Genomic DNA, 17,129 nt, shown 5'->3' with positions numbered 1-17,129 from the left:
ATAATTGCCCCTTTGTATTCCCTTGTCCATTTCACAAACTGAAATAAGAAAGATACACATCCCCATTTTATCCATTAAAGGAAATGTGAATCTTGAATGGCGGCTTGACTAAGAATATTTTGTTTTGCTTATGTCTGTCATAGATAACACAGCCAGCATTCTGACAAGGCGGAGGAGATTTAGTCGAACTGTTCAGGATGTGTATTATCTGCCCATTATGATCTCTGATGGTGGAATCCCCTCTCTCAGCAGCAGCAGCACCCTCACCATCAGGGTTTGTGCATGCGAGAGAGATGGGCGCGTGCGGACCTGCCATGCGGAAGCGTTTCTGTCCTCGGCTGGTTTGAGTACAGGAGCCTTAATCGCTATTCTTCTCTGTGTTCTCATTCTCCTGGGTAAGTCATTCTAAACCCTAAGTTTGTATGATGGCAATTCTGAATGAGAGGAAATCATTTTGACAAAACTTAAGGATTAGGCGTACATAATGTGGGTAAGGAAACAGCTGCTCCAATTTCCTATGAATTAATTTTCTCTATACTATCATTAATCTCAAAATAGTTAGATTCAAATGTGTTGAAAGAACTGAAATAACAGAAGAAGGGTAAAATCAGAGAGAAATAGCTTTTGAAAGTGTATGTTTTAGAAAGAATTAATATTTAAATATTCAGAATCCCATCTTGAAAGAGCTTTTCACATTTTTTTGCAAGAACCTAAGTGGCATCATTCTAAATGAATCCAACCAGGACCCCATCCCGCTTAGCTTCTGAGATCAGAGGAGGTCACCCATTCATTCAGGATGAGGGTGAGGGTCATATGACCGTAGGGTGAGTAAATGTAGAGATCAAATATACAACAAAAGGACTTTAGTTAATAACAATATTGTCTTGTACTGGAAATTTGAAAAGACTGAACTTTAGGTGCTTTCTCCCCTCCACGTGAAAAAGGAGTGTAACTATGTGAGATGACAGATACATTGATTTGCTTGACTACATTAAGCATTTCATTATGTAATAATAGTGAAAACTATTATTGGGAAAACATCATCATGTTGCACACCTTAAATATATAAATGAATAAATCAGAAAGCAAAATGAATCTGAAAACCAAATAAAAAATAGATATCTTGTAGAAACTTCTACTAGTTCATAATAATTAGTTAATCATTAATGTTAGTTGTTAACATACTGAATATTTTTTGGTCTTAGGGGGCTATTAAATTTTATTAAATTTAATTATATTCCCTTAAAAACAGTAATTTTGGCCGGGCACAGTGGCTCACGCCTGTAATCCCAGCACTTTAGGAGGTCGAGGCGGGTGGATCACGAGGTCAGGAGATTGAGACTGTCGTGGCTAACATAGTGAAACCCCGTCTCTACTGAAAATACAAACAAATTAGCCAGGCATGGTGGCGGGCGCCTGTAGTCCCAGCTAGTCGGGAGGCTGAGGCAGGAGAATGGCCTGAACCCAGGAGGCAGAGCTGGCAGTGAGCCAAGATCACGCCACTACACTCCAGCCTGGGCAACAAAGCAAGACTCCGTCTAAAATAATATTAATAATAATAATAATACTTTTTTGTTTGAATTTTTCATTACAGTTCATTGAAAATAAAACACTTTCTCTAATTTTTCATTATCTGTTGTAATATTCTAAATCTTTTCACAGCTGCATGAGGAGCTCGCATAACTATAAACTCTTTAGATTGCTCTTTGAAACAAGATAGCAAATCTGTATTGTAATAAAAAGAAAGATGGATATAAGGAATCTTTCTGCTTCATAAAGTGGGAACCTCTGTCCAAACCCTTTTTTCTTTCTCTTAGCAGCCTGCTTTTTATTCCTTTTATGGTACTGGCATACATGAAAAGATAATTGACTGTTTTTCTGAGAAAGAGGTATTCTTGCAAAAAATATGTTCCTTGTTTTGTTCCTGGGGTCGAAGACAAATCGCTTGTGTAGATGGAGGGGAGATTAAAGCGTAATGAACCTGGAAAGGAGAAGGGATTTGCAGGAAAGAGTGAGAGCATCCAGAGATTTGTGGGGCATGGCAAAGCCGGTAAGTTTTGTTTTAGGAGTGTAAAGAAAGGTTTAAAGCCAGAGAGTCCCATTATAAAATCTTCAATTTGCAAAAGATGACTGTGAATGACATGGAGAATAGAACTCCTGATGACAAGAGGGCATGTAGGCAAACCAATTAGGAAAACTCTGCCCTTTTCTCCCTTCGACATAGCATGTATCGGAGTAGCATACTTACCAAAGACCTGAGGAAAAGTGAATACTATCTAGGTACTTTCGATGGACTCAGGAAAATGATCTTTGACAATGTAGAGACCTGCATGAGTTAGAATGGCATCAAATACAACTTCTTATATCTTGCTGAATATAGATCCTGAAGTACCCTGAGCTAGATGACATTGAAAGTCCACTTCATTGAAGTTGCCCAGCAAGAGAATATATGTAGAGAGACAATGGACTGGGGTTGAGCAGTGAGAAACTACAATGTGATCGCTAAATAAGAAGGATGAGATAGCAGAGGACAGTGAAGAAGCGAGAGTAGGAAGAAAATATAATGTCACAAACATCAAGGGAAAAGAGGGTATCAATGAGCATTATGCTGTGTAGTAGATCTTGTCAACAAAGTCAAAAGATGCTTACAAGTTCAATAAATTGAGCACCAAAATGCTCAATTGCACTTAGCAACATGAAGCATGGAAGTTTGGTGCACCACAGCAAGAACTATTTCACTGCAATCAAGTCATTTCTAGCTCGTTATGGTGGCACACACCTGTAGTTCAAGCTACTTGGGAGGCTGGGATGAGTGGATCCCTTGAGCCTGGGAGTTGGAGGCTGCAGTGAGCCATGATCACACCACTGCACTTCAGCCCAGATGACAGAGTGAGACTCTGTCTCAAAAATAAGTAAATAAATAAAAACAAATAAATATATACAGCAAATGTGTAGTGGAGAGGAAAGTCAGGAAGAGAGCCTTTAGAAACTTTATATGGACAGGCACGGTGTCTCACGCCTGTAAGCCCAGCACTCTGGGAGGCCGAGGTGGGCGGATAATGAGGTCAGGAGATCGAGACCATCCTGGCCAACATGGTGAAACCATGTCTCTACTAAAAATACAAAAAATTAGCTGGACGTAGTGGCGGGCGCCTTTAGTCCCATCTACTTGGGAGGCTGAGGCAGGAGAATGGGGTAAACCGGGAAGGCAGAGCTTGCAGTGAGCCGAGATCGTGCCACTGCACTCCAGCCTGGGCAACAGAGCCAGACTCCATCTCAAAAAAAAAAAAAAAGAAGAAGAAGAAAAAGAAAGAAACTTTATATATTTATTGGTCAGAACTGCTATTTTCTTTGGTTATTAACATACTTCTTTTGTGTGTGTGTATTTGAAAAGGAAAAGAAAAAGAGCACAAACACTCCAGAAAGAGAAAACAAGGCTACACAATAGCAATTAACCTGGATCTCTCTAGAATCCTAACTGAAGTCACAGAGAATAGAACGCAGGGATTTTAATGAGAGTTCTTCCAGCGTTCTTACTCTTAAAAGTAGATCACTTAGGTGAGGTATGCTATCTTCGAATTTTGAGCTCATTTATCATCATAAAACTATTTTCATTTACTAAGATGAATATCAAAAATGTAATTAACGTGTTAAATGTCTAGGTACATTTTGAGGTGCATTATTTGAAAGAATATTTTATGTTTTCATGGAACGATACTTCATTTTAATTGGTTTTTATGAAAGTGTTTTCTCTTTTGGGGTAAATAATAGGACATTTGTAAATTTTATGATATCCCTCCAGACTAATAAAGTTACTCTATGATATGTTTACTTTTTCATTTTTATTAGTTGAAACTCAAATATGCTCTAAAAGCATATTTGAGCCGTGATCTGACTGGGACCTCTGCCAGCTCCCCTTTCAGTCCATACCTCAGGTATAAGCAGGTGACCTAGGTGAGGCCATCATAAGTGAGGCATTGATTGCTCCCTAATCTTGGATATAAATTTCCAGATAAATGGGGATCAAAGTAGATTTGGTGTGAGCATGTGGTGGACTAAGAGTAGAAGATGGAATTGGTGAAAAGATGCTGTAAAAGCATATTTGAGTTTCAACTAATAAAATTAGTGAAAATATATATTATAACTACAATTATATATTATAATGCAATGTATACTTTTCATGACATTGATTAGTTTTTATGGTTATTCAGAAAGTATGTAGCCAAGGGATACAGGATATAGTCATCATAATTTTAAAATAATGTTGAAGTTAATTTGTGAGATTATGATTTTCAACATAAATATTGGCAAAACCAAAGGTAGCAAAACTTTCTTTTTGAACTTCTAATTCTGTTCTTGAAATTCTAATTCTAAATTAACTGTCAGCCCTCACACCTAAACAAATTGTAAAGTTAAGATTTTAATATTAAATATGTTTTCCCTCTCAACTTCTTGTTTGTGAAAATGACTGTGATTGTACAAACCCAGGTCTAGTTTTGCCAGTAACTGTGTGATCTCAGGCCACACATTCAGTCTTTGTTTCTATTTCTAAACCTGTGAGAATGACATTTCAGTTGAAAGGACCTTAGAGTCATTCTGTAGAATTTTGAAATGCTTATTCTTGTTTATTAAAGATTACATATGGTTCAACATTTTACAACATGGCCAGAATCCATCTATGAATACGTTGAATGGTGCTTGTCAACCAAAGAGACTAACTTTAAATGATAGATTTGAACATTATGAGTTGGGTTACTTTCTGTTGAGATTACCTTTTTCAGGTCTATTGCATATGATGGACGGAAGAGAATTTAGAGTGAGCCTTTATGATGCAATCAGAATTTCATGACAGTAGAGGTAGCTGAAGTCCTCTCTCCCTCCCAGAGGCCTGACTTTTATTTCCCAACTTTATCCCATCTCTTGCCAGAGTAGTTGGCAAGGTAAACCTTGATCGCACTTGGCATAAGTCACTGAGTTGGGATCTGACTGGGACCTCTTCCGGCTACCCTTTCAGTCCATAGCTCACATATAAGCAGGTGACCTAGGTGAGGCCACCATAAGTGAAGCGTGGATTGCTTCCTAACATAGGATATAAATTTCCTGATACATGAGGATCAGAATGGAGTTGTTGTGAATGTGTGGTGAACTAAGAGAAGAGGATGGAATTGGTGAGGAGAAAAAGATCAGCCTGATTTTCATTTGAGCAATTTCAAATGGTTTTGTGTGCTACCCTTGGTTAAAAAATCTAAGGTTTCAGAGAGAGATGCCACTCCCAAGTGTGGCAAGTCACACTCCATAAGCTAATCAAAATAACCTCCCTGACTCAGACCACCTCAATTCTACCAAATGTGGTGCCAGCGTATGATGGTGTGACAAAGAATCAAATGATACTTGAGGTTTAAAAGATTCTGCTATGCAAGCTACTTAGGGAGGAGTATGTTGAGATTCAGTATGGAATGTGTTCAAATGCAAGTTGTATGACAGTTTATATTATGGAAACTGAAAGCCACTTAGTATGCCAAGCACTGGAATGATACATAATATATAGGAAAAAACACATATTATGAGAAAACAAATACAAAAAATGTTTCCCCAACTTTGAATTACTTGATGATAAAATTAATTCATAAAACTCCACAATTTTTTTCTAATTTATTATGTAAAATGATAATCTCAAGGGCATTTACAATTCTGTCCCAACTTGAACAGAAGAAAAAGCAATTTACTAACCAAGGATACAATATTTATTTTAGAATAAGACATCTAAAAAGTACTACAGCTTATTCAAGTTTCAATGCAAATTATACAACTAAAATTGGCTTCAAATTATAACAGAAATTATTTATTATTTTGTACAAAGAAAAACAAGTTATGTATCTTTTTTTTTTTGTAACATTGCTTTGGTTATCTCATATTGTATTTTACCAGATGATCCACTGTAAGAAGAGGTACCTTGCCCACGTGTATGGTTTGAAAGATTATCAGGGTCGTTTGAATACATTCTTTTGACTGTCAGGTTTTAAATAAGGATTTGACTCTATTTATATGTATAATTATTATCTGTACTCATTCTTTTAAAATATACTTTGGTCTTAGGATTTTTTTTGGAAACATTTCATTTGTTTTTCAAACATTAAGAAATATTCTCCAGTACAATTAGGAGTTTGATGTTATTAGTAACCATAAGCTAATTTTTAAACAAATATTTTAAAATTATTTTCCTAGTGAGGCTACTACTGTTCAGGATAATTCGCTTAACACAATGTCACATTACCACTTTCACAGAGATTATTTTTTTGTTTGTCCACATGAGAACTGTTTATGGAATATCTACCTGGTGCCCTCTGCTCCAGAAATATCTGTGGAACCAACAGGAATGAAAATAAGTTCATTAGGAACACAATGTACAACATTTTCTCTGAGTTGATTTGAATTTACCTTTAACTAGAGTGATCCTATGTCTGCGTTTGTCCTGATGTCCTGGCATAATTATAAACAACATCCCCTTTCACTCAAAAGTGACCCAGATTGTGATTATTATGTATACATATATCTCATATATATATATATATATATATCCTTTTATTAAATAAGTATGTAACAAGTCTAGGAATCACTGAATACTAGCAAATAATATCCAGAAGGTAGCAAATACTACCTTTTCTGGGGAAAAGGTAAATGTAAACCTTCAACATTCAAATGTAAATGGTCTCTATATTTTGAATTATAATATATCTGAATTATTTTAACTTTTTAGAAATACGAAACTATATGCCATATGCCATGATAATTAAAAAGCCAGGTTTATCCCTGTATTTCATTAAGGGGATATGATACATATGCAAAGATTGAAAAATTGCACAAATATTGAAGGATGCAAATTACCTGCCTACCTCTATGGCAGTATTGATTACATATTTCCTGTTGTGTCTGCACATAAATTCCCTTGACATCAACCACCAACCAATTCAATATAAAAGAAAATAACTTGATTTATTGGCGAAGGTAAGAAATTGTATTATAATAAATTAGGCAGTCTGTATAAATAGGTCTTTTGATCTAGTACAGCCTCCTCATTTAATTATAAAGTTGAACAGAGATATATATCGTGCATGATAAATCTAAACTTCTGAATACAGTGGAGTGAGTTACTTGAGGATGTTGTTTGGGGCTTTGAATTAGAAAACTGTAAGGTGGATTTATGCTAAAATACACAGGGACTTATTAAATGCATATTTCTATGTTCAGCAGAAGCCTTTTTTACCCCAAAATAAAGGCATCTATTAAGTAATGTCTTTGAAGTATAGTCAACATATATGGGAAAATCTGTAATTCTGTGCATAATATTTGTAGATCAGGGCATGAGAAGCATCAGCATTTCATTTTCAGCTTTCTGTAATCACTTCATTTTAGACAACAGTAATTCAGTGCTTCCCATGTCTGCTGTAGTGACCCTCATTAAATTTTCTCATGACCTTCCCGATGCTAATATCTTTTCATTTCACACTTTTCTGGATGGTTCTATGACCTTTGCTACAGATGGTTTTTTTTTTTTTTTTTTTTTTCCTGTCTTTTTGGTTCCTTCATAGTCTCCCATTTGCCTTTCCTCTGCAAAACTGGATACCTCCCAGTGCACAGTGACCATCCTTTTCTCTCATTATCCTTTCTACCTCTGGCTTTAAAATCGACTCCTCTTCCTCAAGTTTTCTCTAGTTTTAAAACAGATAAAACTAGTCCTTATCGATTAGAGGTATACATAAAATAGGTTAAGCTATAAAGAAGAACAAAGTAACAATAATGATAAAAGTAAAGATACAAGTTACTTTGCAGAGGTAAGCAGTAAAAGGGCAGTTGCTGGGGGGAAAGTATGTTCTTTATCAGAGTTAGATAACCTGGTGTTTGCTTCACAACCGTTTGTTGAGGATCACATATAATCAAGGTTGCCAGATACAATGCAGTATACCGAGATAAATATGAATTTCAGATAAATAAGAAATATATCTTTATCTGTATATAGGTATATATGTGTATACATAACATAAATATGCCACATGGGATAATATATTTGGAACATATACATGTATGCTTAGCACAATATTTGCCTGTGTGTGTGTATCTCCAATATTATATGGGACACAATACCTTATGTGTATGTGTGTGTATGTGTGGTTGTGTGTGTGTGTGTGTGTGTGTTGCAGATGGTCTCTAACCAACAATAGTTTGACTTAAGATTTTTTGACTTAACAAGGATGTGAAAGCAATATGCATTCAGTAGAAACCATATTTTGAATTCTGATTTAAAATTCTTTATAATACCTTTATTATAAAGTATGTTTTGTGTTAGATAAGTTTGCCGAACTGTAGGCTAATGTGTTCTGAGCACATTTAAGGTAGGCTAGGCTAAGCTATAATACTTACTAAATTATGTGTATCAAATGCATTTTTGCTTTAAGATATTTTCAACTTCAAATGGGTTTATAGGAATGTAAGCTCACTGTAGGTTGAGAAGTGTGTGTGTGGGTGGGTGGGTGTGCATGTGTGCTGTTGTTGATCTCAAATTCACGTTTGAGAATCCTGCCATTTATTTTTATTTGCTAAATATAACAACCTTAAATTCAATTGAATGTACCTCCCTGATTATTATGAAGTATAGAATGTTTAAAATATTAATGGGCATCATTATCACTATCATAAACCCTAGAGTATCAGCTGAACAAGAAAAGTGCAGTCTATAGAACTGAAGTAAATAATAGTCAGCCTAATAACACAGGCTATAACAAATTTGATGTGAGGGAACTATTTCTATTTAGTAGCAGTTTAATCTCATCAAATAGAAACAGTTGAAAATGTTGATAAATGGCCAAAGCAAAGTTCCCAAGACATATTTCTATCATATTTTCTAATGTTTGCAGCATTGTTGGAAATAAAGACTAATCCACCATATTCAGCAAGAGCTATCCTAAGGTACATGTCCAATTGGCCACTCAGTTTATTATTTCATGTTTCTGAAATACTGAAGTAGAATATTATTATAGTAGAAATATCATTACCTGTGATGTGAGAAATCATGTTATGGTACAAGCTCTTCCACTTGCCGTCTGTGTGATCTTTTGATCTTGGTTATTCAGATACTCTTTCTTGAGTCTCAGATTCCTCATCCTCATTTATGCATAGTGTTCCATTATTGGAATGCTAAGCTTGTGGGAATTATTTATACCCTACTGCTCAAGGTCATCGCCAAAGTCTGATTTTGCACACACAGAAAAATTGCAACCTCAGGCATAAATGGGTTGAAAAGAGAGTAAAGCCATAACTCTGCTGTAAAAAATAGAGTAAAGTCACAGTTCTGCTGTGAGAATTAAATAAATAGTTATATAAAGAACATTCATAAATCAGAAAATTCCTATGAAACAAGTTGTGTACAGATAATGAAACATTATTTTGCCCCTGAATGGGAAAATGCAATTATTAATGCATGATAATATAATTTAAAGGATAATTGACAAAAGAGATCAACATTAAAATATTTCTGCTTTGATTTTCCACAAAGCGTCAAAATTTAAAGGGTTTAACCTTAAGACTCCTTCTTCCAATATTCCAGAAACTTAAAACATCTTTCCTTTAGTGTGTCTACCTAGAAGGATTAAATATCTATAGGGAGACCTGCTCTCTACATTTTTTTAGTTAAAATTTCATATTATTTTTTCATCATGTGTTTATCTCACTTTAATCACTAAATGGTTTTACTGAAATATGAGCCAAGAAACCTACATCCTAGCAAACAGAGAGTATTGTGGTTTTCTCTAGAAGATCAGCAATTCGCAGTGTCTCCTGGGGTAATCATCTTTTCCATTATTTGAGGCGTTACAGTACCTTGTGGTGTTATTCAGAGAGCACAGAGAGGGTTGTGCTGCGATGTCAGCCTAACTCTGGAATGTGGTTAGTGACGAATGGGAAATTGCTGATGTAACATCTCTAAGAATTTCCTTCCTGTTTTCTTAATTCTTCATCCTCTTTCCATTTTTCCTCAGCAATTGTGGTAATTTTTATCACCCTGAGGCGCAGCAAAAAAGAGCCCTTGATCATTTCAGAGGAGGATGTACGGGAGAACGTGGTCACCTATGATGATGAAGGAGGCGGAGAGGAAGACACGGAGGCCTTTGACATCACAGCCTTGAGGAATCCTTCTGCTGCTGAGGAGCTCAAGTACCGGAGAGATATCAGACCTGAAGTGAAGCTCACTCCCAGACACCAGACATTGTCCACCCTGGAAAGTATAGATGTTCAGGAATTTATTAAGCAAAGACTGGCAGAAGCAGACCTAGACCCTAGCGTCCCCCCTTATGACTCTCTTCAGACTTATGCCTATGAGGGTCAGAGATCAGAAGCTGGGTCTATCAGCTCGCTGGATTCAGCAACGACACAATCAGACCAGGATTATCACTACCTTGGAGACTGGGGACCTGAGTTTAAAAAGTTAGCTGAACTCTATGGAGAAATAGAATCTGAAAGAACAACTTAGGGGGTCAGTTCTTGCAACGTTGTGGAATTTGCTTCCTGAGTAAGTGGAGATACAACCTCAGCAATGACAAGGAAGAAGTGTGGAAACAGTACTTGGAACTGAGCAAGTTGGACACAGCTCCTGTAGAAACAAGTGCCCTTTTCATGATCGAAACTGGGTTATTTAATTGGAAGAAAGTAAAAAAAAAAAAAAAAAAAAAAAGGACAATACAAAGAAAAAGTTATTGTTCCTTGTGTATATTTTCAATTGCTCAATAAAGTCTGTGGTACTGTTTATTAAGAATACCTGCATTAAGCCAAACAATGATATTTGTTTCAATATTTTGTGATTTATTTTTTTCAAAAGCAAAACTAAACAAAAACGCTGAAGATCACTGATGGCTATGACTTATAGGGGTGGTAACACTAATACAGGAAACTTGTAAAGGTAATCACGACCTCTTTTATCACTTTTCTGGGTGAACCTTTGAGAACCACTCTCTGTTATTGTAACAGATCTCATTAGCCTTGTCTTGTGTTTATATTACATGAGGTATTTCCACTCTATCATGGACTTGTATGTACCATTTCCCTTTGCCCTCCCCAGTTCTTTTCTCCATACAAAACTGATGGAGCATGGGGATTTGCTGCCTGCACTATAATGTATGCAACTTCAGTGCACCAGTTGTGTGCTGTACTGAGCACGAGACTATTGTCTCTATCCCGTACACCCCCGTTTATTTTAATGGGATACTCCTATTTTTAAATGGACAGAAAGAATAGTTTAAAGTATGTTATGATAATCTGATATGTCAGGGAATGATTTAATTTTAACAATAACCACACACCTTATCTTCTCCCAAAGGTTGGGGAACTTTTTTTTCCTTTTTTCCACTTGTTTTTTTATATTTAAATCAGCAATTTTGATCATTTCTGTATTTAAAATTAATTGTCAAACATTTTGCTAGTTGGTTTGTATTTCAGTCTAATTCACTTATTTTCAACACGAGCAGTAATCAAAAATAGGTACCTCACACAATAACAACGTAGTCTGAAAGACTATCCTCCAATGAATATAAATGTCATAGAATCATAGTTGACTTACATTTATTCCTTACACAGGTTCAGAATTTTTCCATCTCACTGATAATTAGTTTGGTATCAACAGGAAAATGTGTGGGACTAGGAGCAAAAAAGGAGATTCACAGTTATTATCCTCAGATATGTTCCCAAAAGTCTCTGTGTTCAGGGTCCAAACCACAAAGCAGAGATGGCAGTGACTTCCCTGCCCACCTCACAGGGTTGTTGTGAGGATTAAATGAGCTTCTGTAAAATGCTTTGCCAACTGCAAAGTATTCAACGGCATAAAAGCTTGCAGATGCTTATCTAATTTTCTAGTTTCATTAGCTTATAAATATATATTTACATGCATCTCACATAAAATATTATATTATCATGGGAGAATTTCATGAAATCTTTAACAGTGAAGCTACTGTTTAAATATATAGTACAAAATTCCAATTATTTTAATATTTTCATAAGCTAATTTCTGAGAATTTGGGTGGGACTTTTTTTTTCCTAATTGTTTTAGATAATGTTTTGTTGTTGTTGCTATTGGTCTTGAAGTAAGAATTCATACCATAATGGTCCTATTTTCTAAAACTGACCACATCTATATATTTCAGAAATATTGGAATTCTTAAATACATGAAATAGGAATTGGTTTAAACCAGAGTTTTTCCTTTGCTCTTTAAATTTATCATTATCCAGTGTCCCCAAAAGTTATATGACATTTTCTGTCTGTTTCTACCCATGTGCAAAATTTTGGATTTTACCTCTGTTTGCAATTACCCTGTGCTATCATTTTATAATTTTGAGGTATGGGAAGTAAGTAAGCTTAATTTGAATAATTCTCCAATTTGTGTTTTAAGCCTGAGGAATAAAATGTAATTTAAGCTTTTTACGACATTTTAGTTTTCCAGATGCTGCTTTATCCTTTTAAATCACGTAATGGTGTGTGTTCCAGTGTGAGGTTAAATCTGAAGAGACACTGAGGGGTGTAGAGAGTAACCTCTGGATATACATGCTCTGATGATGCTAATTCTAGATTACATTCACCCTAAAAGGAGGGTAAAGCGTGTACAAATGTTGTAGGTCTGGGTGTTTTGCCTTTTCTCTGCAAAATGTATCAGGAATGTCAGGTTTTGGAATTCCATGAGGCTTTTGGATTTAGGTTTCAGATAAGCTATCCACAGAAGAAAACTATGGAATCACATATCACTAATACGTTTCAGCACATATTTTTTAACAATATTTACACAATAAATGTAGAACAGAGGATTTAAAAAATAAAATGCGTGTATACGTTTAACAGTTCATGTAACCTTTAAGGTCCTCCGCGTGGATCTGAATACCACAATATTTCTCTGATTTTGTAAAATGAAACACTTCAGAACTATCTTCTTTTAATCACACATTAAAATAACAGGTTGCTTCTAAGCTCCCTTATATCAAATCTAAATAAGAACATAAAATGGAGCATCTGTAGTCCATGTAGATTAAAAAAAAATAATGAAAGCATTCCAAGTATTATTTTTATGTAAACTCTAAAACTAAGCAATTATATCATTATTATAAGTATGGATTGCTTCTCATACTTTTTGTTTTGCTTGTTTGAGCCAAAAAACAGTAACAACATATAAATGTTGTGCAAATTGACCAGAGTCATTGAATACTCAATATCTTACTTTAAAATCTCTAGTTTTATCAGCGTTAGAAAATAGTTCCCTGAGAGTGTAGTCAGCCAAGAGTTTGTACGTTGACTTTAGGTTTCACTGGTCACAAATAATCAGATATGAAATCACAAGTCATTAATGTGTTCCAGCACATTTTGGAAGCCTTAGTTGCTATTTACAGACATAAATAAAATAGAGCTTTGAAATCAATTTACTTCCTTCAAATAAGATACTTTTCTACATACAGACCTTGTGCAAAATCTTGGATGCTAAATTAAAAAAAAAATAATAGTATGATAGTATTTTTATCCAAGGTGTTTCTTAGCAGAATTTATTAACTGAAAATACTCCTTGTGCAAACATTGAGAAAGTAACAACTTTTGCAGAAATTACTAAAATATCTATATAAGATATTCTTCCTATGACAAATCTGTATGAACACAGACATGAAGAAGAGATTGAAGAGGAAAAGATAAGGCTCCATACAGAGTTAGGTTGTGAGTTTCCTACAACATGGTACAAGAAGGAAAATATTCTGAAAGGAATTGAATTCATTTAACCACATAGGTGGGCACATTTATATGCACATATCTTCTTGAACAATATCTGGAGGGTAAAATGATATTCAAAACAGGGATTTAGATATTGATGTGATCAGAATATCTGATGTATATAGACTTGTAGAACCCAGCATATGGAACACTCAGCTAGAAGTTAATGACCTTTGCCCTTTATTTTGTATCCAGCCTCAGTCTAATCTTTCGGGATGTGAGTTGATTGCAGCTCAGATGTATTTACATAAAGGGCAGAGAAACTGATCAGAAATCTGGGTAGAAAGGGAAGAGTATTGAGTCCATCATTTTTGGCAATGCAACAAGCTTAATACAAAATTTATCATTTTCTTACAGAACTTTACTTGTAAGTCTGATGTGGTGTCTTCTTTTCAGTTTAGCTGAATATATATGTTGGATGCAAAAATATATCTGAAGTCGTATCAGAGTCATCAAGAAGTGCCAGTTAACTGAGCATGTTAATGGAACATGTTTGAATGCAAAACATGTGGTGCAGGTCTTTACCTGTCTGTTAGTGTGGACAGCGGTTGATCAGCTGTTCAAAAATTGGGACTCTAGAGCTGAGTATTATGGAAAGAGGGAAAACTCCAATCTCTCAAGGTCAAATTGTACTTAACCTTTATGTATGTTGTGCCACGGACTTACTTGGCTTTCAATTTCACAAATAGGTCAAATCTCAGAATAGTTCCTGGGAAATATATGACTCAAATTTGATTTCTCTCTCTCTCTCTCTCTCTCTTTTATCTTTTAGGATTAAAGCCAAATTAAATATTATCTAAAGAAAACAAAACCACTGAAATTTTTATTTTCTATGTCATCTTCAGAGGTTAAATCTTTTTCCAATATAGGATTAGAAATCACATAAACCTTACAGCCAAATGTAACTCACAACCATTTGGAGATAAGACCAGCACTCGGAACCCAGTCGCTTTTTCAGTTTCTAAGTACATAAATTTAAAATGAAAATATTAAATGCAGTACTTTTTACCATGTTCCTACTCTTTTAAAAACACATATACTACTCTGACTTGTGCCAATGAAAGATGTAGTGGTGCAATTTTTTAAATAAAAGAAGAGATCAGAAAAAAACAACATATTATTTGAAGCGCTGATGAAAAGATGGAAAAAAGTGTTAGTCAAGGGAGGAATGATTGCATTCATATATTGTGCTAAGTTCATGGAAATGAAAGATTTTTGCCCTTCAAAACTTCAGAGACATCAAAAACTATTTTAGTAATAATTCTTTTCTCAAACTCTTAGGTGAAAGTGAATAGAGAAAATGGGCATTGAAGGGCTCTTGGAATTATGTCCTATGAGGGAGGAATGTAACATTTATGGCTTATAATGGGTTCATCAGATTGTTTAGTCTTAGTATTGCTCACCAATACTACTTTAGAAATTTTAAAATGGGTCATAATAGTTACCCTAATAATTGTGTCAATACCATTTTTCTTATGTCAAAAATCATCAAATTCTTATTCTAAATTATCTACTGGAAATTTCAAAGTGCTGTCTGAAATGCCTTAGTTTCAAACAGAAAATAATACCTCCTAACATTTTTTAACTAAGCAAGGTGTTCTAAATATGCAGTAGATGCAAGATGCTGTTCCAGACATTCAGAAGGATGTCTAAAAAAGAGTCCTGGTGACAGTTGTCATCATCAATGAAATTGAAGTCTCATTTAAGAGTTACAACCTGCATGTAAAAAGCTGTGAACAATGCAAAATAAAGCAAAAAGTGGTAAAAAGTGTTCTCAAACAGACAGATGCAATGAAATGAAAGGTTGAGGAACATATTAAAACTGTGTGAGTAATGTGCTACACTTGTATCCTCTAGGACTAGGTAGTGATGCAAGAGGCAGGGAAAACTACAGGAGGAGGTAGAAGTCTAAGGGACCATTTAATCAGATATCCAAATGTAGATTATTTGATACGGATCACAGGATTCATGCATGGAAATTATGTAAGATGTTAAGAGAACTTGGATTGAGATTTTAGATAGAATAAAACTCATTGTTTAGCCAATGTCATTGAGTTTATATTACCACCAAACAGGAATATGACCGTGGCCTGATCTCTGTTTTAGAAAACTGCATTTTTCATTAACATCTACCTGTCAGTGACAATATATTAAAGAGAGAGTCTAGAGTTATGAGTACTTACAGAGAAAATATTGGACTATTTTAATTATTTCTTTAAAAAATTACCTATTTTAGGAACACACCTAGAGAAGTTTTTTAACTTCTCTTGGTATAGGCATAATTATAAACTTCAGCTTAGATTGTTGAATTCATATAATTTTATTAATTTATTCATCCTAACAAAATTAAAATGAAGACAAGAGAAATACTTTTAAGAGCAGCATTTATTCACAAAACTTTATTCTTAACTGGATAAATGTGTCTATTTTCTATAATCATTGTTTTAGATATAAACATATTTTTGAACTAAAAAAAATTCATATACCAAAGACCAAATTGATGCCTTAATATAAATACATCGGTTATTTTCAATGCATATCAACACAAATATCACCTACTCTCGTGTTTCATTATATAATAATTTACATTCAGATTTATTTTCAAAAAGCATCAATCATACAATATGAAGATGCAATGATTTATTAATATGACAGGTACACTTAGCCTGAAATCCCAACTTTTATATCTTCTGTTTCTCACTTTTTCTTCCTTCATTTTTACATGCTTACTTTTTACAATCTTTGAAAGCTATGTTTGAACATTTTCTATATTTCATGTATTTTTCAGAACAAATTCAAGAAAATGTTTTTCAGAAATAGAAAGCAGTCATCATGTTGTTTTCAGAGTTTTTATTTTTCAACTCAGTTTCTTACCCTTTGTCACTAATCATGTTCTTCCTCACCAAAAAGTAATAAAAAATTTGCATTCATAAAAATGCTCTGTGACAGTCACTTTCCTGTGAGCCTGAGGTTTTATTTAATGATGTGGTTTGGATTTGTAGCTTTCACAACAATGTGTATTTCTAACCTGTAAATCATCCTGCTTTTAGTCTTCCAAAGATAGCTGGGGGGAAGTTTTATTCATATGAAATTTACCAAATTTTGCATGAAATTTAAAAAATCAAAATGGCTTTGATCTATTTCATAAACCACTAAAATTATAACTGAAATTAAAATAGTCCTTTACTCTTTATATTTTCAATACCATATTATAAAAGTATAATTTATAACCATAATTTTAAAAAATATGTATAAATTTACAGATGCCCGTTTCTTTACGTAAAAGAAAATTTCCAAAGTTGTTTCTTCAGGAGTCCTAACACTGAATAAATTTCCCGTGTTT

The 17,129-nt window shown here is 34.5% G+C and overlaps 1 protein-coding gene across 10 annotated transcripts in view; it reads left to right on the top strand.

Annotated features, from left to right (window-relative positions):
• The window catches only part of CDH18 (cadherin 18), a 1,123,324-nt gene extending 1,106,613 nt beyond the window's left edge, over positions 1-16,711 (top strand). For 5 of the 10 annotated variants that reach the window (XM_025387876.1, XM_025387869.1, XM_025387867.1 and 2 more), the window contains 2 exons: positions 144-395; positions 10,032-16,711. In XM_025387876.1, coding sequence (XP_025243661.1) covers positions 144-395; positions 10,032-10,522 — 743 coding nt within the window. In that variant the 3' untranslated portion in view covers positions 10,523-16,711. The remainder of the gene's footprint in view (positions 1-143; positions 396-10,031) is intronic. The other 5 variants (XM_025387873.1, XM_025387874.1, XM_025387872.1 and 2 more) reach the window with 3 other exon arrangements.
• The last annotated feature ends 418 nt before the right edge of the window (positions 16,712-17,129 follow it).

Source organism: Theropithecus gelada, chromosome 6 (assembly GCF_003255815.1).
Source record: "Theropithecus gelada isolate Dixy chromosome 6, Tgel_1.0, whole genome shotgun sequence".
Taxonomy (NCBI): Eukaryota; Metazoa; Chordata; class Mammalia; order Primates; family Cercopithecidae; genus Theropithecus; species Theropithecus gelada.
Note: the sequence above shows the minus strand (reverse complement) of the source record. Positions and strands in the feature narration are given on the sequence as shown.